Source organism: Callionymus lyra, chromosome 2 (genome assembly GCF_982586985.1).
Source record: "Callionymus lyra chromosome 2, fCalLyr1.hap1.1, whole genome shotgun sequence".
In the NCBI taxonomy this organism is placed as follows: domain Eukaryota; kingdom Metazoa; phylum Chordata; class Actinopteri; order Syngnathiformes; family Callionymidae; genus Callionymus; species Callionymus lyra.
In genome coordinates, this window is record NC_141819.1 from 43409267 (window position 1) to 43437174 (window position 27908).

The 27908-nt window shown below is 39.6% G+C and overlaps 2 protein-coding genes across 5 annotated transcripts; one reads left to right on the forward strand and one right to left on the reverse strand.

Annotated features, from left to right (window-relative positions):
• The first annotated feature begins 34 nt into the window (after window positions 1-34).
• Window positions 35-7735, forward strand: mcoln3b (mucolipin TRP cation channel 3b). Of its 2 annotated transcripts, none has more exons than XM_087785386.1 (14): window positions 35-176; window positions 893-1095; window positions 1155-1322; window positions 2186-2339; window positions 2404-2479; window positions 2675-2771; window positions 3490-3589; window positions 3677-3789; window positions 3857-4006; window positions 4333-4434; window positions 4579-4701; window positions 5536-5742; window positions 5806-5936; window positions 7538-7735. In XM_087785386.1, the coding sequence occupies exons 2-14, from the start codon at window positions 895-897 to the stop codon at window positions 7575-7577; spliced, it is 1662 nt and encodes a 553-aa protein (XP_087641512.1). In that variant the 5' UTR covers window positions 35-176; window positions 893-894; the 3' UTR covers window positions 7578-7735. The 2 variants fall into 2 exon arrangements, with proteins under 2 accessions (XP_087641512.1, XP_087641513.1); XM_087785387.1 differs by having other exon boundaries at window positions 5809-5936.
• On the reverse strand, window positions 7726-27791 carry LOC148087203 (G protein-signaling modulator 2-like). 3 transcript variants are annotated; one of them, XM_087785383.1, is made up of 15 exons: window positions 27361-27791; window positions 15373-15594; window positions 14949-15084; window positions 14613-14752; window positions 13482-13605; window positions 13212-13327; window positions 11638-11793; window positions 10980-11088; window positions 10675-10840; window positions 10052-10152; window positions 9792-9962; window positions 9563-9725; window positions 9247-9432; window positions 9072-9187; window positions 7726-8224 (listed from the first exon to the last, which is right to left on the reverse strand). In XM_087785383.1, exons 2-15 carry the CDS (start codon window positions 15591-15593, stop codon window positions 8060-8062), a joined length of 2070 nt encoding a protein of 689 aa, XP_087641509.1. In that variant the 5' UTR covers window position 15594; window positions 27361-27791; the 3' UTR covers window positions 7726-8059. The 3 variants fall into 3 exon arrangements, with proteins under 3 accessions (XP_087641509.1, XP_087641510.1, XP_087641508.1); XM_087785384.1 differs by lacking the exon at window positions 27361-27791 and adding an exon at window positions 27089-27108; XM_087785382.1 differs by lacking the exon at window positions 27361-27791 and adding an exon at window positions 23088-23209.
• Window positions 27792-27908: the final 117 nt, after the last annotated feature.

The following is a 27908-nucleotide window of genomic DNA, read 5'->3' on the forward strand; positions in this document are numbered from 1 at the left end:
TGAGGCTTTTTTTTCCACTTTCGCCGCAGGTAGCTTTACCTGTCGACGACTTTTGCAGCTAACCAACAAAAAAAAAACTTTTTTTTAATAACTTTCTTAAAAGAAAGTAACATTTTCGAGGGGCGTCGAAGGGTAGGATTCATTGAAAGTCAATTTGCAGCAGCCGTGCGAATTCGGTGAGTAAATACCATTTTCCTTCTGGCTTTAGTACTCATTTAATACTGAGGTGAAGAGCCAGAGCAGCAATGGTGGAGGCAGATTCTGAGTGTGAGGTGCCCTTAATAGTTGAAAACAGTTCAGGTACAGACTGTTATTTACAGCTTCACAATCACCTGAGTTGTCTTGTGAGTTTTCGTTTTAGAGTTGGTGTTTTACAGGGATGTGACGCAGGTGATACACGTTCATGACGTCAGCCCAACCATTGATCATTTAATAGAATTGGGCTGTCATTTTCTTGTTTAACTGGATACTTAAGAATGTTGACATGTCTCTACCGTCACTGATGATTGACTCATCAAATCACTTCCTCAGCAAACAAGTGTTGAGATGAGGATCAGCACCTCCATGTATGATGCTACTGAGAAGTTGGAAATGTTAATGTGTCACTTATGTAATGACAAAAATTAAATTGCTGTCACTTCCCGTTTCTTGCCTCCAAGTCTTCATCTTTTGTTAATGACCTGGAGAACAAAACCATTGATTAAGACTTTTTGATGGCTGGTGAATTTGGCGCCCATGTCGTGTTTAGAAAAAAAATACTTACCCATACCTTTGCCCATGTCTGCTGTGGATTCCCAAGTTTCGGGTGTCAACAGATCCAAGATCATTAAATTCTCATGACTATTGTAAATCAGACCAAAGTACATTTTGACACTCAGATTTTGTTTTCTAGATATGGAGGAGTCTGACGTCTTCCGTGACGACGAGGACATCTACGCCCGCTTGCCGGCGGAGCACGAAGACGGCGACATGGAGTGCCTGAGGAGGAAAATAAAGTATCACTTCATGAACCCGTGTGAGAAGTACCATGCGCGAGGACGGAAGCCGTGGAAGCTCATGCTGCAGCTCATCAAGATCGCCATCATCACGATACAGGTTAGCGTCTCACGTTCTCGGCGTATCTCCCTCGATTAAAGAGGACACTCTTTTGTCAGCTGGTGTCGTTCGGGCTCAGCAACCAGATGGTGGTGATGTTTAAGGAGGAGAACCTCATGACCTTCAAACACCTTTTCCTGAAAGGCTACACAGATGGAAGCTCGGACACATACGCCGTCTACAGACAAGCAGACGTTTACGACCACATCGGATATGTCATAGAGCAGGTAACTGAGACTTTTGTGTGGTTGTGTTATTGCTGAACAATGACTGTCTTAATCAACTTCAGGTCAGTCACAGTTGTTTGAGCTGCAGCTTCAAGAGGACAACATGGTACAATATCGGCTCGAGACGTTCCTTAGCTAGAATAATCTCAGACTGTATTTTGGGTGTGACCCATGTTTTCCTCCCTGCCCTTTGAACCAACATAATTCCAGGATGCAAAGTGAAAAGTGGGACCAAAGTCACCTTAATATTGAAGTAAACCTCAAAGTTATTGTTATCAATGTAACACAATGCAAATGTTCCAAACAACATTTTAAAATCTTGAAACTAATAAAAAAAATGAATAAATAAAACAAAGGTCAAGCATTTGTGGATTAATCCATTTTATTGCAGAATTGTAGTCTTCAACTTCTAATTAATTATTTTTAAAAATTGATTTGTGATTAAAAAGCATATTTATACAATTAAAAGAAATGTATACACTGTCAAGAACTGTACGTTTCAACTATTAAATATGTATATATCTTTTTTAGAGTTCGGTTATTGATATTTACACAATTGTAGTAGTGATTTGAACTTTTTGATAAAAACATATGTAATAGAAACAGAATTATAAGTTAAGAAAATATGCACTTTTAAGGTGCAGCAAGTTATTTGATCAAATACCTGATACATTATAAAAGGAAAGGAAAAAAGAACCAAAGTGTAAAAGGGAAAGTATATATATTTTTTTTGTCAATGATTGTTGTTTATGACTGCACGTGACCTTTGGGGTCACGTGCAGTCAGAACTTTGAACAGAGTTGTTTTGTAGACATTCCCCACATGAATGTGTTAAACACTATAGTTTAATGTTCCTGGTCTAGTACGGACTCCTGCACAACACCACAGTGGGAAACCATGAGTACGAAAAGAAGGGTTCGATATATACGCCACTGTCGCTGTGTCAGCAGTTCTACAGGAACGGATCCATCTTCCCAGGAAATGAGACATTCGAGATTGATGCTCAAGTGGAAACTGGTAGGAACGCAATCACTGAAAAAGACACTCAAAAAGTTCCATTTAACTCTTGTGTGTCAAACAGATTGCATTAAAGTTTATCCGACACCCCATCAGCCACTGCATGAAGCTCTTCCTCGTTTTGAACTTCACTTCAAAAGGTCCAGAAACGTTTCTTCCATATTTTTACACTGCAGTGGAGTTGCTCAAAATCAATTGCATCCTTCTTAAGTCAAAGAGGGACTGTTGAGGTGTATCATTATGTTAAATACCAAATTCTGTCTGTCAACTGCACATGCTTCAATACTCACTTTGTCGGTGTCTCGTGTCAGCTGACTTGGCTCCTCTGTCACCAGGATGATCTCTGTCCAGATCACGTTTGTCCTCAAAGCCATAAACCTGCAGACAGTCCGACACAGAGAGCTGCCCGACTGCTACGACTTCAGTGTTGAGGTGAGTCCCACAAGCCTGTTCACTGGATCACATATGGCTGAGAAACATTTACTCCTCTCTCTGAAACTGTTGGCTATATTCTATAGCCTTCATTTTCATTTAAATATTTACATTAGAAAATGTACTTAAGCCCCGCCCACTAAAAACCCTCAATGACCATAACCACACCCACTCTGCTGTGATTGGTCAAGCATCTGGATTTTACCACTCTACATTATCAATCTCGAAAGTCCCCATCTTCAAAGGACTGGATGTATAAACAAAGCAGGGTGTGATTACAGCTGGCTAGAGATTTCAGACGGGCGAGAACTTAACTATAAAGTAATAACTTCATCATGATGAGAGACTTACTGTATCTTGGAGAGGAAGACTAAAAAACTTAAAACTTGGTGATGAATGTGTTTAGTAGGACTTAAACTTAATTTGAATCTAATGGGTATCTATCTTAGACACCTGTGTCACACCTTCAGGTGAAAATACATCTTATTTCATTAGTTTTAGATTTACATCCTGAAGTTATATTTGAAGTCAGGCACTCTGGCATCCATGGCACCATTATCTGGACTGTGAGAGACAGAAAGAAAAGACAATATCAAGATGCATTTGTATATGTTCAAAGCTAGAGCCTCATTGAACATATACTGTACATGTGACTGATGGAGGCCAGGTAGATTTCTCATTAAAATTAAAGATGACTTCCTCCTTCATCCAACCACAGATCACTTTCAACAACCAGGCTCACAGCGGCAGGATTAAGATCGACCTGGAGAACGACGTGGAGATCAACGAGTGTCGTGACTGGAAAGTAACTGGAGCGTGTATGTGTGTGTGTGTGTGTGTGTGTGTGTGTGTATTTTTCCACACTAGTGTCTCATGTTCCTTCACCGTCGTCTCCGTTTCCTCAGCCGCCAAGAGCATCTATGTGACGGTGCTGTTCGACTGCTTCATCATTGCCACCTGCATCATCTCCTTCACGCTCTGTACACGCTCAGTCCTCAGCGGCATTCAGCTGCAGTTTGTAAGCAAACCGCTGACAATAGAGCCAGAGTCTTGCACCTTTTGAACCTCTGCTTTCCTCCCTACAGGAGTACACACTCCACTGCAGGGAGCACAGTGGGAAAGAAGTCCCATGGTCGGACAAGAGGGAGTTCATAAACGGATGGTACATTCTCATCATTGTCAGCGACATCATGACCATCATTGGTTCCATACTCAAAATCGAGATCCAGACAAAGGTGAATGAAATGTGGCGCCACCATGTGGATAAATGTATACACTGCAGATCACTGACAAAGTATTTAGCACATGAGCAACACACTCCTGCAGCTCGCACTCACAATATTGAAGCAAACTCTGGCAAACAATATGTGAAAAAGAGACCATGTATGTCTTGGTGCAGACCTGGGTAAGATCTGGCTCAGGGCCCCTAAAGGAGTCAGAGTTAAACAATGAAACAGAATGTATAGAAGTTTCTGACGGCTACATCAGAGCCCTGCTGTTTATAATTTGTTTCTGGACACTCAAGTTAAACATGAATCAATCCACTTTTTTCTGCCTTTAGTTGCTCACGAGCTACGACGTCTGTAGCATCTTCCTCGGCATCGGAACCATGTTTGTCTGGATCGGTGTTATCCGCTACATGGGCTACTTCAAGCAGTACAATGTGAGTCCAGAGCTCTTGTTCCGACATGTACAAACTGAGCACTCCATGGGTCGTGACCTTAAAGTCATGGTGTGACACAATCATACAAATAGTTTTCCACACCGCTGAACAGATCTGAATAGTGTTTCTTTGTTGACCTTTTAGATTCTCATACTGACTCTCCGAGCTGCGTTCCCGAATGTGATCCGGTTCATCGGCTGTGCTGGAATCATCTACCTGAGCTACTGCTTCTGTGGCTGGATCGTTCTCGGACCCTATCATGAGAAGGTGAGTGCTGACATCACAACCGTCTTAAAGTAAATGTTTAAACATGTTTAAAATGTCAATAAACTGTATGTTGGAACATCCTTAACTGACCCCTGTCCAGTGCTAGGGTTTGACTAAAGACACATTATTATAGGCCCATTATTTGACCCTTGTGTTGTCTCTTGATCAAGGTGAACATACATATGCACAAGGGTTAAAATACCAGTTGGCTCAACTTAAGAAAAATAGTTTTCAATAAAGGAGCAAATGAAATTCACAAATAATAAATAAACTTAGTAAGCCGCAGGGTCTACCTGGAAAGCAGGCACTTCATCAATCTAATACCATAGTTTCCAAAACACTGCAAATATGAATTATTAATTTACCCTTGCATCCCAATGGTGAGTGAAAACAAGCAGCACATGTACGCTGGGACACCCAGTTATTTTTAGGAAGAGCCGAGGAGCAATCAAGGTAGTGAAAAGTTATCAAGCCATTTAAATTACCAGCACTTGTTTAGGAAAAATTTGACCAAGCAAAAATAAGTGTAAATTAAAAAGTTCCACATGATTGATAACATATTTGTTTCGTGTTGGCAAATCAGATAACATACAAAAACATCTAATTTTTTGTTTGTTTTTGATGGCATCAGCAATGGAAAGAAGTCATAACTGTAGCAGCAAAAAACAGATTTCAGTTATTCTTATGATCAGACAAAAGGAACATATTGGGAAGATGTTTGTTGCATTTTGGCTCATTATTGATAAGTATTGGACGAGTTAGTGGCGACACTCATGACCCAAGTATGTTAAACTGTTGTGGTAAAATATTAATCCTCACCTCCTTCCGTCTTAGTTCCGGACCCTTAACACTGTCTCAGAGTGTCTCTTCTCCCTCATCAACGGAGACGACATGTTTCCCACCTTCAAGAACATGAAGCATAAGAGCAGCCTGGTCTGGATCTTCAGCAGAGTTTACCTCTACACCTTCGTCTCACTCTTCATCTACATGATCCTTAGCCTCTTCATCACCATCATCACCGACACCTATGACACCATCAAGGTAAACGACCGTCAAAGTCACTTTGATCCGTTCAACTCACCGTTTGGGTCTGAAACTCTACAGCAGCAGCAGCAGAGCGGGACGCCCACATCGGAGCTGCAGCGCTTCCTGTCAGAGTGTCAAGACCTGCCCAACTCTGGAGTGTACAGGCTGGACAAGAAGAACTCCTGCTTCCTCGGCTGGTGCATCAAATGGTAACAACCCTTTATTGTGGCTTTTCAAACTCATGACCATGGGTTATAATGCAGTATCGTTTGGAGTCATTCAACATTTCACCGATCTGGACCTACTCTGGATCGAGACCAAAATCTGGTATAAGAAGGTTTGCAGAAAGATGCAGAGTGGATGGTTTAGCTCAGAGGATGAAGATTTATACCACATTCTGTTTAGTTCCTCATGGCTATAAAGGCATTTTTCTTGTTGCTTTGAGCAAATGTACATTTTCTTCAGTCTGCAACCTGGACCGACCAAGTTTGACAATGAAAGTAGTTAAAGATAATTTATTTTTACTTGTGTACCTGAAAACCAAGAATTGTATGACCCACATGTAATTTTTTTCCTATTTGAATACATTTGAAGCAAGACAGCACTGCTGCACACATTACAGTAATACATTTGTAATTCACACGCCTTCATCTGTCAATCTCAAATCGGTCAAACAAATTCTTTCTAATGGTCTGAAATTGAGATCTTGAAGTGCTTGACATGTATTCTTCATTGATGTGACTGGGGATCTCCTGGGATCTCCTAATCTGGCTGTGGGTTTACTCAAACGTTTTTCTTGAAAGTGACTGATTAACATGTATAATTAATATAGATCAGGCGTAAACATTTTTGCTACTTTTAAGGGCACTATGTGACCTGAAGGGCTACGGTTAAGTTTGGTACACACTTCTGAAATAACTTGATTTTATTAGTGTTTTAGAAGAATAGCACTTATCATCCATAATAATACATTGATTTCCCCAATAATTACCAATGGTACAACAAGAAAGGAAACTTTCAAAATCATACAGAATAAGACAAAAAATATTTATTTAAAATAGTCCAGGGGCTACTCCTTTTGTGTCTGCAGGCACCACGTTTTGAACCCATGATAAAGAGGTACTCTTACAAACTGCTGCCTTACAATATGGGTGTAGAGGAGATCAAAGCTGACTGTTATGTGAAAGTCATCATTCAGGCTTAACGTTCCGACTAATGTTGCAAGTTAATGATGCGAGAGGAGGGAATTTATTGATGGTCCGTCCACAATAAGAAGTCTATAAAAACCAGACCTTTGAAAGTGATGACATCACAACCATGCATCTCCACAACAGCAATAATGGATCACTGCAGTGGCAACTTATAGGAAACTGAGAAGTTTGGAAATCAAATATCCAAATATTTAAACAAGCTAATAATCCTAATCCTGACAGAGCAGTGATTTATATTTGCTTTCCTCTCATGAGATCATTAAAAAAAAAGTGGGCTTTAATTTGTGAAGTGGGTCAACCAAACGTGACATTCTGAATCATGTCATTTTTGTGACATGTCCTGCCTTCTCTTCCATTTAATGCATGTGTGACAACATGGCTTCCAGGTATTCCTGAAAAGCATTTATAGAGCAATCTTTTATAAAAGAAAGAGGGGAAACACCTGATGATGAGTTTTTGTATGGAAAGGGCCGTAAACTGGTTTCGTACTGTAGGTTTGTTTAGAAGCCTAACACTAGATGGCAGTGTTTCGGCTCCAGGGTTTAACAGAACGTTTATTAAGAGATCTATTATAAATGCCCTGACATATTTATTTTCAGGTCCAGGAATGATCCGGAACCATTGACTTCAGAAGCCTGACCGGGCATGGAGGAACACAAATGTCTGAAAACTAACTTAAAATGATCTTGTCAAGATGATGCACAGAGCACTTTGTAAATATGTTTTATGCCCAAAGAGGCACTTGAATTTACACTGGTTTGTTTCCTGATCACAAAATAAAGCCAAATGTGTTGAAATTAGATTTTATTCCACCAATGTCAAGAGAATCAAATCTAAAAATCATTCTTCTCACAATAATTCAATTGAAATTGTTTCTAAAAAAACATTGATAGAACAGCTCTGTCAAAAAAAGTTAATAACTGTGTAAAAGTGTCTGTAAAAATGTCCCTTGAGTCTCAGCACTCGAGTTTTTGAATCCAGTCCAAAACCTTGGCTCCAGAACACATTCTGTGTTTGCTCCCATTTTTTTGTTTCCATGTATTGTCAAGTCTGTTTTCTTTAGAGAGTACTTGTAAACTTCATCTTGCATCCTGAGGTCCTACGACCCACTGGTCCTGGCCTCAGTCCGGTTTGGATGGGCCGGCTCCAGATGGAGGCTGGACTCTCTGCTCCTCCAGCCTGTTGGACTGAGAGCGTAGGATGAGGCCGAAGAAGTCCTCATCTGGCACCGTTGGACCTCTGGCTGATGGTGGCGCCGCACACCTCTGGTCGTTCAGTCGGGAGCCCTGGAGGACAATCAGTGCTGTAGTAAATCATGTTCAGAGCAGAACACAGATCCTAGTTAAAAGGTTAAGGTATTTATTTCATTTTTAAAACAACACTAAAGAACTAAACCTTCACTTACTACAAGAAGTACTGCACATGGGGAATTGTATTTTGCCAGTAGCTGTTGGAATCAGGAAAAGTTATATCTGTAGTACAATTTTGTGACAGAAATTCAGGAAAACCTTAATTTTGAGTTTCTCTAATTGCCAGGTTGATAATACTACTGTACATGCAGTATTGGGTGGAAATAAATCAATCACTTTCTAACTCAGTTTACAGCTAAGTTGTTCTAAAACACTGCTGTCTTTATCTTACTCCCCCTCAGTGAACTCATCACTCCAGGTATGGCATTTTAGCATATTTTGACCATCAATATGCACAAAAGCCACGTATCATTAATCAGCTCAGCTTTCAGAAACTTCTTTGTAAATCACATGGAGGTGAATGTGGTCCGACGGTTCTATCAGAGCACAGCCCCAGTTCGGGGCTTTCAGATGTTGTCTTATTAAAAAAACAGAATTAACAAGTTGCATTTCAAATGTGTGTATTAAATCTGGTGAGGGGTGACAGGATTGTCAGTGAAGTCGAACAGTCAGGATCTGGTGAAAATTGAGCTGAAAGCTTCCATCGACAGTCGAATGGTAAAGTTATAACAAGCATCACACCCTGACCAGCAGAATGGAGAAGTGTAGGTAAGTTCATGAGGCAAAATGACCTTCGGAAGTCCCACATGTTTAAGAGGACACTAAATTGTTTGAGGAGTATTTGTTCATGAGGTTCTGAAGTTGAGGTAGACAATCTCCTTACCTGGCACTTGACCAGCATGTCGAAGAACACCTCTTCACCCTCTGGCTGGTCAAAGCTGCACTTGTCTCCACTGAGCGGGGAGGGTGTGTGCGGCGGATCTGAGCTGGAGACTTGGGCTGAAGGAAGAACATGAGAATGAGTTCAGAGAATCTTTGAACACACCCAGAGTCGTCACCTTGCGATGGGTTTGGGCCGTCGCTGGAGGTGGTGGGTGTAAGTGGCGGGTTGCAGATGCTGAGTCTCCAGCCAGGAAAATTGTTCATGCTGACTCTTTGGTCGTTGAGTCGGCGAGACTGGGAGCTGGCCAGCAGCTCCAGGAAATGAGCTGGATCCTGGGATGGCGCTTCGCATTCTAAAATAGCTGCAGGTGGAACACAGTTGTCAATGTTGGACGAGGCAGGAGTCAAGTTGCCACAGCTGGACAGACGTGGAGACGCTGCGTTCACACCGGGTCAGTGAAGGTGAAGACTCTGGAAGAAGGGCTCACTCACATTTCCTCTCAGCTACAGGTGGGGTGGAGGAGGGGGAGGAATGGGCGGGGTGATGGCTGGGGCCATCCAACAGTGTGCACCTTTGGTCATCCATCCTGTTGCCCTGGAAACGAGACAGGAGGTCGAAGAAGCCGTCCTCTCCCAGCGTGTCGTGTGAATCCAGCTGATGATTTAGTAACCAGGATGAGAAATCACTCTATTGTAACAGGAAAAAACCTTCTGGACTCACCTTCGGAGATTCTGCAGAATCGGCTTCAGGTGACGAGGGTTCGTTTCCATTCTCCTGCTCCTTGGACCTCTTGTGCTTTTTACTCCTCAGACGCTGGAAGAGGAAGAGCTTGGTGGAGGCTTTGATGGTGTTACTCCTGGACCACTTGGAGGACGTCTCATCCTCGGAGTCCTACACATATGAAAGACAACGTTGACTTTTATCACGTTGACACTTGAGGTTTTATTCCAACCAACGTACAGAATTGAGTTGCTACTCACCAGACCTGCTGAGGGATCTACAGCTGAGATCTTGTCTGAAGTTGGACTTGACTGTTCCAGGTTCTCAGCACTCCCTCTTGACCTTGCTGGTGACTTTGATCCTAAAAATAAATGTATTAAATAAATGAAACATTTGATATACATTTTCTCATTCGTTTATCATGTGATGATTTACTTATTTATTGTAGTTTATTTTGTTTCCAACTCTTACATCTACAGTTTCAGAGACTTCAATATCTTGTTTATGTTTGCTAAATGTATTGTATTACATATTAAAGATTTCAATTCTATACACTTATTATGCATTATTTAAATGGTTTAATTCACTTTATAAACCATTGGCAATTTAATTGGGCCTGGCAGCAGATTGAAATCACAAAACACAAATGCACATTAAGTAAAAACATTTTTTTTTTACATGAAGCTTTCATGGAGAATGTGTTGTAATTTATTTCTCTGCGTCTTGCAATCTTGTATTGCTTGTGTTGATTATATTGTCACTCGTTTAATTTTATTTTGATATATTTGTACATTAACGGTTATTTATATTTGATGTTGAGACGATTATTTGATATACTTTAATCATAAAAATAGGATTTGTCAGAAGATGCTGGTTCAAGTACCAGTCAGGTGGGTGTAGTTCTGGTGGCTTCCTGGCACTACAGAACTATTGCTGTTGGTGTTTCGAAAAACATTGGTGGGACTGTGGGAGTTGGACTTGAGACCCACAACCAAGCGAAGGTCAGACAAGTTCATCCTGGCGGTGATCTCGCCACTTTTGTCGCCCGTCTGTAGCAACACAAAGCCATTGTGAGTCAGTTCAAATATCGCAGATGTTGAATTGACAAAGACATGTGCTGTTCCATTTGAATCAGCAGATGGTGCTATTGTCCAACGATATCTGTGCAGGTGTGGCGTAAACACTCGCCTCTTTGGCAATTTCCAGATGTTTCTCAGCGAACTGCATGGCCTGCTCGTGGTTCCCCAGGGCGGTGTGGGCATTTCCGAGACTCCAGTAAGCTCTTCCTTCTCCGACTCTGCAGTGGAGATAAAAATAACCTCATTTAGGATTACACAAGACTGAGGAGCCTTATTGCAGTGAGGACAGCTACACAAAGCAGATGTTTGGCTCAGGGCTGCTTCACTAAATCATCGACAACAAGACAAAAAACCAGAGCAGAGCTTAGGTGCAGGCTTGGTCTATATAGTAGAAACTCTTCATGACCTCCGGCCTGTAGCTCAGCTCATCCGTGCTCTTTAATCTGCCAAGGTATTAGGTCCGAGTCATCTCAGGTCAGTCAGCTTGAAATGTTTTGGATTCTTTTCAGAATTAAATACTGGGACGGTTTCCCCATTTACTGGTTTCAAGTAATTATCAGCGCCTTCCCCCTTTTTTCATATTCAAAATCCCCCAAAATGGAAATCATTCATTTTCAGTGAGAGGTGTTCCCCAGAAACCAACTAATCAGTAGTTTTTCCCTGGATGCCCATCTGGAAACTGGGATTTTATCACTGTGGAAGTTCCTCTTCCAACTCTGCCCGACACTTCCTCTCTCAGTATGAGCGAGGAGCGGGGCGGCTCATACCTGTCGTTGAGGTCCTGCGCAATGACCAGGTGTTTGAGGTGGTAATCAATGGCTCGCTCGTAGTCCTGCAACAGTGTGTAGGTGTTGCCCAGGCTGTAGCAGGCCTGGGCCTCCACGGCTCGGTCCTTCAGCAGCCGGGCCAGCTGTAGAGTCCTCCTGAGGGCGAGAACACAGAGGAGGGTGTGGAGGGGGGGGGGCGTCAAAGAATGTGGAGGGCGTGTGCACAGAGTGATAGTCATCTGTTTGTTTTCTCTTCAAAGATTCTCCCGTCAGGAGCGACTGACAGTTGATGAGGAGCAAACAATAGAGTCCTGTTTGAGCAACGGTCTTGATATCTCTCAGCACTCAAACTAAACAACTGATCAGACACACAAATCAATCCCCTGTTTTATCATTCTTCAGAGCTGAGGTAAATTAAAACAGAAATAAGTAGAATAACTAGCAAAACAATATCCAGTTTCAGGTTTAACATGTTATTATAACCTAATAAACTAATCACATTTCAGGTTTAAAAAAAGTTTTTCTCATTAACTTGCAAACGTCTCAAACTCAACTGACCAAAATGAAATCAGAGAACATGAAAAGTGGAAAATGGTTCTAAACTTGATTTCATGATAACTTTACTGTGTTTGACTAACATCTTGATGACATGTATACGACATGTAAACGGCAGTGACATGGCGACATAAGATTAATCCATTCAAACCTTTTTATAAAAATGAAGTTTAAGGGAAGGCAGTTTTAACAAGCAAAATGCTCAACTCAGAACAGACAAGGCTCTCTCAGTTTCTTCCTGGTGGGGAGCCAGCAGACCCTAAAACACCAACAATGCGCAGCTTATTTAGAGGCAAACAACTCACCAGACCAGGCCACATTCCTACACTGATGCTCACATGCTGCCATTGACATGGACCAGGTGTCTCTAATGCTTAGCTCCTGTTAGCTGAGGCACCAAGTAGTAGCTCACCAAAAAGTCAATAAATGTAGCGACGCAAACTTTTGTCACTGTGTAAAGAAGGTAGCCTGTTATCCCAAATTGGTGGGGAAGATGAATTGAATTTTTTTCAAAGTTGGCCTTAAATAAAAAGACATTCGATCTGTGCTTATTCACAAGCATGCTTGAACACTAGTGAAAGGCATCTGAAGAGGATTATAAGTGAAAGGGAACTCTCTCGGCGTAAAATGTACTGCGCTCTAGGAGATCTCGTCGGATTCATCAGCAAGCAGTTGCAATCCTCACAGAGCAGCCAAGTCTCAAGCTTTGAGTGTGACAGTCACTTTGAGCCATTTTCACAATACACGCCACACTTGAGATTTCTCAGGCTTAAATTTACCCATTTAATACTATATATTTATTTTTTTTAAATGATAATAAACAATGGTCATGTTTGCCATATCTATTGATTGACTAAAACGATCTAAGATTGTTACCCAATAAATAGGATTTACATTTTGCGAGATCACACAAAGGATTGCAAGATCACGTAATATATATTTTGTTCTTCCATGTCCCTTTAGGGGCTCCGTAGGTTACACCTATTAAACTAACAACATTTTGTGTGGCACAGACTCACTTGTAATGACCAGCCGCCACTTCAAACTGGCTGAGGAAGATGCAGGCGTTGCCAAGGTTACAGTGGGCCCTCCTCTCCGCAGATCTGTCGCCAAACTCTTTGGCGATCAAAAGGCGCTGCCAAAAAAAGGAGCAGTTTGGAGCTCATCATCAAACAGCGAACATGCTGGAGACATCGTAACTAGTAAAGATCGTATGTCGAGCCATTATTCATTCCCAAAAAAGCTTTTTAATGACCTACAGAAAAAGAAATTACAAGTTTGCAACACACCTTCTCGTGTGCTGCCACAGCAGTTTTAAAGTCGCCCAGCAGATAATATGTGTTTCCCAGGTTCCCATAAGTCCGGCCTTGAGCTGCGCGGTCCCCCAGCTCCTTAACCAAACACAAGTTTGCTCTGCAACAACAACACAAAAATACCCTTTTAACAACAGAAACTTATCTAAACATAGTACTTCCTGACTAGACAGGGAAACAAAATGTTTGTTTTGATTTTTAAGGCCAGCAAAACCATTTAAAATTATAACCAAGACGTGTCTGCTCAAAGACATCAGAAATAAATGGGGTAGTTGACTGCTAGTTTGGAATGCTAATTAAATTAAATGATAAAATATATATAATATATATATATATATATATATATATAAATTCACATTTTTTATGTAAATAATACTTAGCAAGCAATTATAACTATGCCATAAAGATGCTGATTTCAATCCCAGAATTTAATTAACAACGTTTGAAAACATTATGAAATCATAATTTTGGGATAAAAATGTAATTTCTTAATATATAGTTCACTTAAAAATACATAAATACTTCCGCAACTTTATAATTATGTAAGCCACCCTCTGAGCCTCACTGCCATCGTCTCCAGTGAAATTATAAAAAATGACAATAAAATAAATACAGTAGGTGACTCTGCTTTGATTGGTAAACAATTAAGGCTTGTCACAGCATGTCATTAATCCCGGAATTCTCAACCTCCAAGGGACTTGATGTAAAAATGCAATGAGCGTCATTACAGCTGGCTGGAGGAGGAGTGAAGACATTGTTACATCATAATTCACTCCGCTCTCGTAGCCTCTTATTCGCCAGGATTTCAGACTTTATAAAGTAAATTCAAAACATCATCATGATGAGTTATGAGTTACTGCATCTTGGAGAGGAAGACTTCAACATTTAAAATATGTGAGTAAGTCAGGAGAGTTGGGTTTTGACATTAGTTGCCCTTTAACATTTGAATTAGGATACATTTTACTTGAAACATCTGGCAGATCCCTTTTTCTTTTTAACCAAATACGGTAAATGGAAGGAGTTCAGCATTCCCACACAAGCTGCTGCTCTGGTGACATTTTCACCCACTCAGGTCATTTCCAGAGGGTGGAGTGAACCCTGACTCACTCGTAGTACTGAGCTGCTTTCCTCAGAGCGATCCTCGCTTCTTCTGGAAAGTCTCCCGGCTCCGTTCCACTCCAGCAGATGCTCTTTCCTTTGGCGTGGTAAACGTTCCCAAAATTATACAGCGCCCGAGCTTGCCCAACCTGCAGCGCATGCACACACACATAGACACAGACATACACGCAGACCAGAAGGAAACCAAAGTGAGCAGTTCTGTAATTAAATACTCAAAATACACGGACAGCAGACGGTGTTGTGATGGGATGTTGGTGTTCCACAACTCTGCAGAGGCAGATTAGATTTTTTGCTAAAAGATAAATCTCTCTCCGACGTACCCACCTTGTCATACATGGCTCGGGTGATGTCCAAGTGTCTTTGGCAGCAAACCACAGCTTCATTGTATCGTCCCAGAACCTTTAACGTGTTCCCTAGGTTCCCGCTGGCTTTGGCCTCACCAAGTTCATCACCAATGGTTCTGGGAGGACAAGAAAGAGCATGACAAGTAAGGTCCACATTCATAACAGAGAAATCAAACACAAATCAAGTTCAACTTCATGCAAGGATATTTTTCCAGGGGTCTTTTGAGTTAACGTGAGGGTAGCGGCAGCGTGAGCCAACAAGCTACAGACTGTAAAACAACAGATTGTAAAGACTGATATCCATGCATACTTGTTAGAGCTCTGTATTGAGGACGTATCGGGATGATACCTTCTCACAGCTCAACAACATTTATATAAAAAAAAAAAAAAGGAAATATTGTTACCGTGTGAGTGTGAGGTCATGTCGGTGGTACTCAAGGGCTTTGTTGTACTCCTGTAGGTGAAAGTAGGCATTGCCCAGCTGGCTGTAGATGGCGCTGAGAATCTGGAGGTCCTCTGTTCCGACCTGGATGGCCGACTCAAAGAACGATACCCCAGCCCGATAGTTTCCCGCTTTGCAGAGACGCTCCCCTTCAAGGGCCAAGTCCAAGCACGAAGATTCCATCCTGTGGATAAGGGCGACCAATCAGCTTATTTATTAATTATTATGATGTATAAAAACGATTGATGGGGTACAAAAAGGTGTCAAACTAACAAAATAAAGGGTTTTTGGGGGAAGTGCTTTAACACTGTAGCCCATATTGACAGAAAGTCTTGACTCTGAATTAAGCAACAAGTTAGCCCAAATACCTGTGCCATGTGCATTGCTCTCCACACCATACCGCAAATGTAAATCCAATGACTTGAAGTCAACATTTGAACTTTCCCAGTCTATGTACAATGTAACGTTTTGTGTGTAGGTGCTGCATATTGAGGGTTAGTCTTATAGTTAAACCCCTAAACTTCACTCACAACGCCTTATATAATAAAGAAGTCACAAGAACATTTTTCACCTTAAACTGTACACTGAAAGCTTCATGATAACTGAAATCATACTATACTTATATACTGTACAACCTTTACACAGATAAAAGTATTAATGAGAAACTCATTTCAACACGTCTTTTTGGTCTCTAAAGCATGGTTATGAGTCAAAGTCTAAGTTCTAGTTCTGCCCGCTGACGCAGTTCCACCACAAACGGCCTTAAAAAGGGAAGAGGTTTTAAAAGAGAGTTTTTAACCACAGAAATGTGGCTCATTAGCCGAAACAGAAGCTTCAGCATATGTGACAGTGAATTCATCTGGAAGAGACAACCACATTCCTCCTTTTACAATCGGAAAGAGAAGTAAAGGAGATGACACGTTGAGTCAGCGGGTTCCCTTTCCTCTGAAAAAAGTGCTTTAAGTAAACTGTTTTACTCTTGATGGAAAATTTCACAAGACTTTCATCTAACCCAAAAGTAAGATAAATGAAGTTAGGATTTTTTTCATTCCTACCATTTTTGACACACATTCATAAAAGATTTTCACATACAAAACAACCTTAAAATGTATAAAGCAAAAAAGATATAGAAATAAACAAATGTATAAAAACTATATTTTATCAGAATGTAAACTATACACAATCTATTTTAGTGATGAATGGAAAAGAAACGATCAATCACAGTTTAACATGGAAAAAGAAAAAATATTGAAAGAAAAGAGAGAAGTAAATTGGAAGTAATTCTAAGTAAATCATGGACTTACATAGAAAGGTATCTAAATCAAAAAACAAAAGTATAATATAATATAATAACAATATCTGTTCAAAAGACTGCATGTGCAGAAATAAAGATTCAAATAACTGGTCATCTAAGAAAATATGGGAAACCATTTTAAAAGATCCTGCTCATGGGTTTGGATGGTGACTGTCTGGGGGTCATTCTCGGTCAATAAACGTCACCAGCAGTTACTCACAGTTGTTTAATACAGGAGACGATTTAGCTGCTTGGATCGATGAACGGGGGGATTTTTAGCAAGACATGAAAAGATCCTTCTAAGCATTCAGCTGTATCATCACTTCAATAACGATTTCGACCTTTTCACTTTCAAAGAGTCTGGGATTAGTTGATTGATTCATGATTGAGGTCACATTACAAAAAACTAACTACAAAAATGATAAACATGACTTTCGGTACAAGACCTGATTCAAAGTATTTTAAGGGCATGTGAATGTCCTCTGTGTGGTTTAGAGTCAGACTCTCCAGTAAGTGTGTGAAGAGAGGAGCACTGGAAGATGCCAACGCCCTCACTGAGAAAGTCAGCCAGACTAAATCCACACGGGATTACTTCATATGCTTGTAAAACAAATCTAGTCATGCACCAGTTCAGTGCGGCTGATTCACAGCTACAGCTCTGTAAACATGGTGAGTCTCTCTTAGAAGAGTGTTTGCTTGTTATCGAAATCATGTTCACAATGTTGGTATTGCACACAAGTTAATTATAATTAGATTACTTTCAATATATTCATAATAAAAGTCATTTTTTTACGTCTCCGCTCGTCACACTTTTTAGCTCGCGAGATACCGACATGAAGACGATCTATGAATCCACAATTCATTCACACAATTTGACATGACACATACAAATGGTAACTATGATGGCTGAACAAAAACAGCCGAAAAATACGTCAAAGCATTGGGTTAGTTTATTCCATTTATCAACCTGCCATAGCTTTTTGATCTACACGGGGGTCACCGACAAAGGAATAACCTATTGGCCTGTTAGATCTTTTTTTTATTTTTTATACAAACAACTAATCATCCATCATATCATGTTTGATTTTTAGTTTCCTGTAGTTTGCCTTTTGGGTCACACAGTGCTCTTAGAGAAGCTTGCAGTTGCAATAAGCTTGATGGGCCCTGATCTCCACATTGTCTACCCTGACATTCATCCACGCAATGGTAGGGGGCGATAATGGATCTCAAAGTTGAAGAAATAAGATTTGTTTGAACAAAGAGCCTTAAATCTAAATAATGTTTATTGAGATGGACAGACACAGCCTTGCAAAATCACTTGATTTCCAAGACACAAATTAACAAAAGAAAGCAGTAGAATCTTGTTGACAAAACTTGTCAATCAGGAGATCCAGCGATGGGATTATTCAACTTAATTTGGAAAACCAGATATAAGGTAGGGCTAGGCAATAATATAAAAGACTATAAAATAGGGCTGCACGATATATCAAAGAAATATCGATATTGCGATATTGGCACGTGCAATATGCATATCAAAATAATTTTTTATTGTATAAACCAAGCATTTCTTAAATGCACACCTCGACCAATCGGTGTCACATTCTGTAAAGTTGTCAATTTGTATTTCTATTTCTCGTTGTTGTTTACGTCTTGGTCGGACAGTGAGCTGTGTGGCGCAGCTTGCTAGGCTCGGTTGCTATGGCGACGCGTTTTGCCAGTGAGCTGACCTAGCATGGCTGAGTATATACACGGAAGTAAGACTAATTTATGCGCTACTCAAACACTAGTTATCCAGTCAGCCTTTTCAGAATTCTTATAAAATTGTGGAACTTCCAAACAAGTGTATGCCTTTCTGGAGTCGCCATAAGCTAATGAGCTAAGTTGTTAGAGTCAGGTCATTTATAAACTGTTATGTGTGCGTATACAAGGAGGTGGGATTTATTATTGATTCGGTGATATCGTGACGCGCCGGCAGCTCCTATCTAATGTCGCGTAGCTTTGCAGGAAACCGATGCAAGTCCTGCGAAACTGAGTGTAATAAGTGAGATCTTTCTCCAATCATGTCGTCAATGAAGCACGGAAATATCGCATCTTTTACTTATCTAAACCCCAGGACCTCCCCTACAGCACTCACGCGGCTCATTTTTAGGTGAAAGAAAAATATATTTCATTAATATCGATTTGCAATACAAGACAATATTGCACTTATTTCCAATATCGTGCCGCCCTACTATAAATATATGATTCCCTATATTTAAGGGCTGGTTGAATGAAATATTAAAAACAACAAATAATTATTCAATTTATCCCTCTTAAATGTCACTTTGCAATGACAACAATTTAATAAAGTAGGTAGGTCTGTGGAGCTTTAGTTCAAACGTGTTAGTATTCACAAGAACATCCAGCATTGAAAATAATTCTGAGGTGGATGGCTAGATAAACCTTGCACCATGTTGTGACGTCAGCAGAAGAACCAATTGCGGTGGCATGATGGAAGTGGTAAATGGTATTGAAGGTTCTAGCAAAACTTGTCTGGATCAGTTTTGTGTCGTCTAGTCTTCAGTTTCAATATAGAAGAGCATCGGGAGGATCTTGGACCATAAGTTTGATTGCATTGCAGCACAGCAGAGAAACATAGATCAGTAGATATAGTGCCACTTTTTTACTTCTTGAAGTTGATATTAGGCTGAAATGCTTTCTAATGCTGACATCATTACAAGTCAAATGTACCCATGAGCCCGTAAAACCGTAAATAGATAACCTTGTGTTTAATACATGAGGCAAAAAAACAGATCTAGATGATTACTATACGACATCGCTACTAAATCATTTCACAAGAATATGGAAGCCTGAAATATCATTTATTTATTTATTGCTCTTCCATTTGTTTAAACGGTTACAAAAAACATGTCAGCCGAGAACTTAAAGAAAATGGAACAAGGAAGATCAAAAGGCAGTTAAAGCAAAAAATAAGCCAACATTCTATTCCAGTTCTATTTTATTAACAAGTATTTATGATAGACTCAACCATCTTCCTTTCCCAAATCCACAATTTAGAAAGGAATGTAAGAAACTCTCAGGGATCAGTCTGAATTTAGTTTAGAAAAATGTGTTTTTAAGATACTTGGTGATTTATTTCAGAAAATTAAATATAACACAGGTTATAAAAATTATTACTTGCGAAAACACAAATCCACTGCTGCTAGTGCACAAGTTCAAGACACCCTACATAATAATATTAATAATAATCATAATAATAATAAGCTAGCATTGTTGTATATACAGCGACCATATTTATTCTTAGAACAGATGTATAGTGGTGTGTAAAATCTTAATTCACTCAATGTGACTCAATGCAAAAGAGGCTTGTCCTCTCTAGAGCACTGCGAGGCTAACATGCACAAACACTGATCGGTCGAAGTGGCCGTCTTTTCCCAACAGAGCCAAGTTCATATTTCACCCATTAAATCTGTTTTGCAGACAATGATTTATTTACTAATTCATTAATTAACCATTAACACATGTATCCCCTCCACAAGTTCGACCCATCATTCCCCTTTAGAACTAGCCACAGAAGTGTCTCTTATCGGGGGTTAAACAGAGATGGTTTAAGTTAAGACTAATAATTAGACTGTATATCAAACTCTGTTAGGAATTATTGTATATAGTTGTATAGATACGAGTGTTACTGTTAAAAGCAAAATAGTACCTTTAACCTGCTTTGTAAGCAACTTTACCTCATTCATGACTACTCAAGCAAGAAACACTAATTTAGCTAAAGAAAGAAGTAAGTAAACATGCCTTTCTTCTTCTACTAAACCATTTGTGTGAACAGTCCCACTGGGATTTTATCTACCACCTTATTAATCTCCACTTCTGATTCAAACCATCTGCAAATGGGCGAGTTCTACAAACTCTTGCACCCACATCAGACATGGAAGCCATTATTGAATCTTACAGACAGAAACGTTGATGCATAAGACTTCTTTTACAAAAACCACAACTCTGTGGTTACACTTCAGTCTGCCACTCCCAACAAATGAGAGAAACACAGCGAGGAATTTAACAAGCAGAAGTCAATTCAACAAAACAACCATGCAATAAAATACAAAAGAGCCACATATTTCTATATATTGAGTTAACAAAGACTTCTTTGAACAATAATTCCATTCCAAAAACAATGTCTACTTTAGCTGTTGTTTTTATGCATTTGTCATCAATATATGCTAGGTGGGCAAGTTTCTTGGTTGAAGATTCAAAGTGGCCCTGCCTCGGAGAACCCTGGAAACGTTTATTTGGTTTGTGTCCATGTCTTTAGAAGAAGACGAAGAAGGTGATTTCTGTTCACAAACTTCACAGGATGTCTGGACTTTGAGATATACCGAAAACCTAAGCATTACCACTCAGAGAGACAGTCTTATCTACATGGGTTCTGTGTTTGAAAACACCAGATTCTAGAGGACCAGATACTGAAAATGCAAACCCAAGATTGTGGGGATACATTTGAAAAGCCAGTTTAGGGTCTTTATCGCCCATCCAATGGATAGCAGTGGTCCCCAACCACGCCTTAACCAGGCCGCAGGATATCCATAAACAAGTTCTATTATTTTGCATGAAAGTAATCGTTTTGATTATTAGTCTGGTGACAAACATTGTTTATTCGTAAAATTGTATATAAGCCGGGTAGGTAACCCATTAGATAGTCTTCCACATCAGTGGAGAGGTCTATTGAGGTGGCTCAGGCACTCATTTCAAATACATGTCTGCTGAGTTGTTGGACACATGTCCCAGTGCAAGCAGGAACCAGGGCAGACCCAAGACATGCTTGAAAGATCTCACATAAGAGAAAAAGTAATACATCTGTACTCCTTCATAGAGATGGAAGGGTCAGTTGGTTTGCAGCTACACACTTTGTGTCAACTCATTGTACTACAGACTAATGAACGGTACTCAAACAAGTGTGGGTTAACATTTCCTTCAATTCTTTTATGCATTAAGGGGCAAAACAGCAGTGTAAGAGCACTTTGACATTAACCAAGCAAGTTCTAGCCCAGGGGGTTTAGACTTTTCAGCCTGCCAGCTAAAAAAAAAGCAAAATATAAAGTATACTTATTTAAAATTATATTAAAAGTTATTTATGAGTACGATATACACTCATGTTAAGTCAGATGTTTACGCTGCAACATTATAAAGTGCAGTTTTAGAACCTGAATAAGTCGTTTGTAGCCATCCTTTTTACCAATTACTGAATACCGGTGCCCTTTTAACGATTGTTATTATGATGGTCCGTAAAGAATTTTATCAGAGAAGCTGGTAAATCAATAATTCTCATTTATGCAACATTTGTTTAATTTGTATTGCCACAGGCCTGTTGCTGTCAGAAGCCAACGCTAGTGCAGTGTGATCATTTTTGAAGGGGATTCTGACTGAGTTTGAACAGCTTATACTGTATTTATGTTATGCACAGTCATTGAATTGTAGTATTCACAAGATGTCCTGTATAAGGATCAGGAGACGGGATGGATGATCGACTGGCCATGTATTAAACATAACTTTGTTCTAGGCCAATAAACAAAGTTCAAAAAATATAATGCCCAACTAAAATACCATCAAGGGGTAGCATATTGAATGTTTGCATTCATCTCAACAAGCTGGACACTTAACATGTAAATTATTGAATGCATGGTGCCAATATGGGTGAGACAGTCCAAGTGAAAGTTTATAGAACACATTCTGTACTCTAATAACTCTCTCAGACAGGGGTTAGCTGACTTTAAGACATCAACTCTTCACACCAGGGATCAGGACTAAACACCTCAAAGTGTCTTCTGTGCCAAGCACACCTAAAACCCTTCTCCAGACAAGCGCTCTCCTAAAACGGATATCCAACAACACCAAAGTAACATTGGCCATTTCAAGAACAATCACACCGTCAATTGAATTTCCGCTGCTCCTGACAAATGACTTTCCTCAGAAGAGGATTAATAAAGTCTTCTCTTATTTATAGTCAAGGCACTGTTGAAACGCAAGGGTTTATTACCGTCACTGGTCATGTGTTGAAACCTACCAATTGTTCAGAGTGAAACTGAAATTCAATTGATGTAGTTTAAGGTTACACAACATAAACTCTTTGCTTTTGGAACACATGTTAATCAGAGTTGCTGATGTCTGATGACCTACTAGATCCCAAAGTTGTCGAGTCGAACTCAGTCGGAGGTTAATCAGGTTGGTGCAGATTTGCTGAAGTGGGCTTGACATGTCTGCAGGGGTGCTAGAAGTTCCCAAAAATGCACAAACTAAATAGTCAACATTGAATAATAAAAGTCCAGATTAAAACTCAGTTCACTACCTGGCAAGCAATGACAACTTCCAACTGCACATACCTCTTCCCTTTTTCCGTCCTTATGCATTTCAGGCAGTTGGACATGAAGGACATTTCAAGCTCCTTAGACGACCCCTGAAGTACTTCTTTCAACACGTCTTTGGCCTTCACGTGAAAACGCATAACGCAGACAAAGTCCTGTTGGCATTGAGGGTGAAAACACAACTACACACACTGAAGTCCTGACGCCACCTGTGAGACTAGGCTAACATGCGCTAACAGCAAAACAAAGGATTTAATCGGCTCAACAGCTCCCCTCGACCCAAGCAGACCGGCAGAACTGACAGGAAGCGTTTCGTTACAATAACGTCAGATTAATACTTGTGTGCCATTTAGCAGAAATAACAGCAGAAGAACAGGTCAGCGGGGTCTCCACGTTTTGGCTGATAGTTGCACTTCTCGACTATCTTCTCTGCTGTAGCCTGGCACTGCTAAGCCACCTGATGGTATATGTCACTTCCAATTAGCTCCGACATGGAAGGTAATTATAGCCACTTTAAGTGGCTGCAGACGGCCCTGTAGCTATTTGCTCAACACTCCATGAAATAATAATTCAGCAGCAAACAGGTTGAATGGCAAGGAACAGTTCTGTTGACCCCTGAAAAATAATTAACCTGCGGAATTCCGAAGATTTAATGAGATAAATCGTGAGTTAAGAATTTCCATAATTCTCCATTTCTGCAGCACACCCTTCAGGGAATGATTAGGGAAAAGAAAGACAGAAATTATTTTCTACTAAATCACAATTCCCACCCTCGGGCTCCTTGACACTCCACTCGCACCCATCCAGGGAAACCACTTGTCTGAATTAACCGTGAGGAAAAAATACATTAACTCAGTGTGAGGTTGACACATTGACAGGAAGTGTCCAGCAGCCATCAGACCCATTCACTAATGAGGACAAATGATAAAATATAATATCATTACCTTTTCAGAACAGTGAAATGGGCTTTGATAAAAGAAAATGTACATTTGTCTACACCACCAGGTTTTTTTTCTGTACTGATCAATTTAAAAAGATTGCATTGGAACGTGAAACTTAACTCTTCATACAGGTCACTTGCAAGCAATTGAAAAAATAATAATTCGTGGTCTTACGAGGACATCGAAAGATTTTACACATGTAATCTGGCACTTAAAACTAAACCAGCAACTTTGACGAGCACCATGTCCTGCAGGCTTGTCGGTTATTAGAGAGGAATTCAGCTGTAGGAGAAACTGTGCCAGTGGAGCAGCTCAACGTGTGGAGACTTGTGTGCATGAGAGCCACACAACAAAAGACACCAACAATTCTATCTAAATAAACAGGTGCATAGAACCCACAATGGGAGCTTTCTCACAATTAAATATTTACAGTTTGGCCCAAGGGACCTCCAGCAGTCAACTCTGAGTTGCTGGCTCGTGTTTCAGACACTTGCAGGAGACTCGTGCACATCCATTATTTCTACTGGTGGAGAGTTCAAAATAAAGAAAAACACATTTTGTTTATAATTTTCAGTCTAACATGTTCATTTTTTTTTTAGAATATGATAACCATGTATCATGGTAAAATAGTGTATTATAAAAACAGAATGGCCAAGGTTGTATTTATGAACTGAGAACTGCTTTGTGTTTTTCTGAGAATCATGAACTACAGTGTAAAATAGGGGTGTAAGAAAATATCAATATAACGATATATTGCTATATTTATTCTGCACGATACTGTATCCATATTCAATGGCACTGTATTGATGTAAAAATAATTTAAAAAAAAAAGTTTTTCCTTTGAAATTGTAATTCATATTTATTTCATGGTTTATATTTCAATAGTGTGTGTTTAAAAAACAATCATTACATTTTTATTTACAGTGGACGCTCAAATATTTACAGTGATAATCAATTTGTGTTCTGCAATTAAACCTCTGGCCACTAGTGAGCAGCATCTGCCAATTGCTCTGGATGTTCTGTTCTATGTTATTCTTTGTATCCTTTGTCTTTGTTGTTTTTCTTTGATCTATGTTCTTTGTCTTTATCTTTAGACTTAGATTGTGTAATTGTGTTTTTTCTCTTTATTTCTCTTGTTCTTATTTTATTTTGATTGATTTATTTTTTATTTTTTATAAAAAATTGCTGTATGTATTGGCAATTGGAAAAAAACAATTTTTCAATCAATAAAGTTTTACCTTACCTTAATTCTTCCGTGCCAAAGGTACAAAAAAACTGGCAAAATGGCAGCAATGACCAAAAAGGAAAGGGTACGCCAGGATCCAGCAGCTTTTTAAAGCTGATGTTTGGATCCATTTTTGGTTTAAAACAAAGCAAGACATTGGTAATGTCATAAGAGTCACACGATCTGCACTAGGAAATCTGGGCATGTGGGCCAGCTTCTCTTCCTCCACAAAAATCTTGAGTTAATAGATTTCTCTACATCCGACTGTAACTCATGTGCATTTAATATGGCTGATTTTAAGAATGGCATTGAATGTTTACTAGAATATGGTGGTTGTGTACAAGTAAATTATTTAAAATAAACAATATATATCATTGTTTCTACAGCATGGCAATATATCGCCACACATGTATTGTGATACGTATCGTATCGCCAGACACTTGCCATTACGAAGTCCTAGTGTAAAATACTGAAAGAATTCTGACCACCACCACAGAGAGACATAAAGAATAATTTCCAGTGTATAACATATGATGTAAAGTTTGACAAAGTTAGCGAATGCCACATTTGTACACATGTAGATGAGACGGTGTTGAACCAAGAATGTTGTAGTTGGAGGAAGAAAGATGAAGATTGTTTAGGTGAATAAGGTCGTGTAGAGCATAGAGTGTAGATGGATGATCAAGTTAGGTTAAGGATAAGACTCTTCACTTGAAAACAATTCCCTGAATGAGACCTCCAGAGGGATCAATAAAGTTTGATCCATCCATCTATCTAAGACACAACTAAACACCCAAAAAATCCAGTTGTTGTTATCACATATTCTTAAAATCCCAAGCAGCTTACCTGTGGCGAGTGAGTAGTACATACTCAGAGTCTACTTCCCAGTGCTGACGACCCATTGGATACATGACCACGGCTTCAGTATTGACAACAACTGAGCTAAACACAACCTGGCAAACTACGATTCAAATCACCACAAAGCATTAAGTATACTCATGAACAGGACCAGGATTCTAGTGTTTCACTCTCTTGGTCCAGTCAGGTTTCTAGAAACCTGAGCCAACAGGTGAGAGTGAACAGTGACACTCGGACTGTCAAACACTAGGAACCACTTTTTAACGAACAGTTAAATTTCCTATTATCTTTTTTGATATACCGATTTTATGGTTAGGGCCATTTTAACACTCATGTCAACAAATTAGGTCAAATGACAAATCTCAGAGAGCTCTAGACATATCTTGTATGATCTTTCTGTTGGTCATTAAAAATAAAATAGACCTTAAGAAAATGAATAAGCACATCAAGAAAGAAGCGAACAAAGATCGTCAATGCTACCTAATAAATATTAAAATAGATTATTGTGTGACTACCCCTTTAAATCATAACTATAAAAACATAACCTCTTCTGAATACTTAATGTAGTTTAATTTGATTTTATCCAACAGAAGCTTTGTCCAACCAAAATACACAAGTTTGACATTAAATGACAACATATATACATACATTTTTAAATGTGTTATTTAATCAAATTTAATAAGAAAAACTAATTTCCGTTCAATCACGCTGTGTCACAGCCTATAGGTCAATAACCACAGGTGAGAGTAAAAACAGTTTGTCTATTGGCTCAGCTCAGGTTGTTGAGCAACGTAACTCTCCTCTGAAAAGTGAATCCTCTGAAGAAATTCGCAGTTTTAAAACACGAACAAAATTAGTTCTACACTAAATAAAGCCATTAACAAATGGCACAAAATGGGAATTAAAATGCCAAAACAGCGTTACTGGTCATACAAACGCGATTTTAAATGCGTAATTTAGCAGAGAAACACATTCAAGTAAGATGTGAAACTTACCAACTTGGTCTTCCTTAAAGAAATCAATATATTCCCTCACTATTGAAGCGATGAACAACTGGAGACGTTACTCTAGTTCTGGTGAGTTGGTTTGGGGAAATTTAGCGGAAAAGTCCGAGTGAGTCATAAAAGCATGACATCTGTTTGACGTGGAAACAGGTGACTAAGTTTTAAATCCCTTTTTATTATTTCTTAAGTCACGCTGGACGTGTTTGGACGTGTGGGATGAGTAAGCTAAGCTAGCAAAGTTGTAAACAATCCAGCTAACTTACCTCAGACTGCAGCCTCTCTGAACATGTCTTCAGATCCCAAAACTTAATAAAGGTGGTCGAAATACCATCGCCAAGTGTCTTTCTTACAGTTAGTTTGCGTGTTGACAGAACTCGGAGCCCCTCATCTGGAAACAAACCGTGCGAGTGGGAGCAGTTGTGAGAGCAGTTGCGGGGAGAAGCCACTCCTCGCCCCGAAATCTGCCTCCAATTAGGAAACTTTGTGCTGCCTTCACGTGGAATCGGAAACCACAGAGACATCACCGGAGATACGCAGGAAAAAATAGAGTTTGTGTTTAAAAAAAATAAAAAAAATTCTAAAACATACAAAACAAACAAATAGTGACATATTTGTTTATAACAAGGTAAAAAAAAGAGTAATGCAATAACTCACACAGTGATTCCTCTATCAACGCGGTCCTTCTGCCCTCTTACGTTTTTTATCAATTCCTGGTCCCTGAATCACACACAATTCATACGAAATAAACTTGGTTTTTATTTTTTGGCGCATTAGCATAAAGGTATAAAAAGTGCGTATAGAGTACGATATA

Coding starts and splice junctions, on each gene's coding strand:
- LOC148087203 (XM_087785382.1), bottom strand. CDS start 23,209: ATGCGTTTTCACGTGAAGGCCAAAGACGTGTTGAAAGAAGTACTTCAG. Junction 13,606..14,612: donor AAAGCAGCTCAGTACTACGA/GTGAGTCAGGGT, acceptor TTGTTGTTGCAG/AGCAAACTTGTGTTTGGTTA. Junction 9,963..10,051: donor TAGATCCCTCAGCAGGTCTG/GTGAGTAGCAAC, acceptor TCATATGTGTAG/GACTCCGAGGATGAGACGTC.
- mcoln3b (XM_087785386.1), top strand. CDS start 895: ATGGAGGAGTCTGACGTCTTCCGTGACGACGAGGACATCTACGCCCGC. Junction 2,340..2,403: donor TGATGCTCAAGTGGAAACTG/GTAGGAACGCAA, acceptor TGTGTCAAACAG/ATTGCATTAAAGTTTATCCG. Junction 4,435..4,578: donor GCTACTTCAAGCAGTACAAT/GTGAGTCCAGAG, acceptor TTGACCTTTTAG/ATTCTCATACTGACTCTCCG.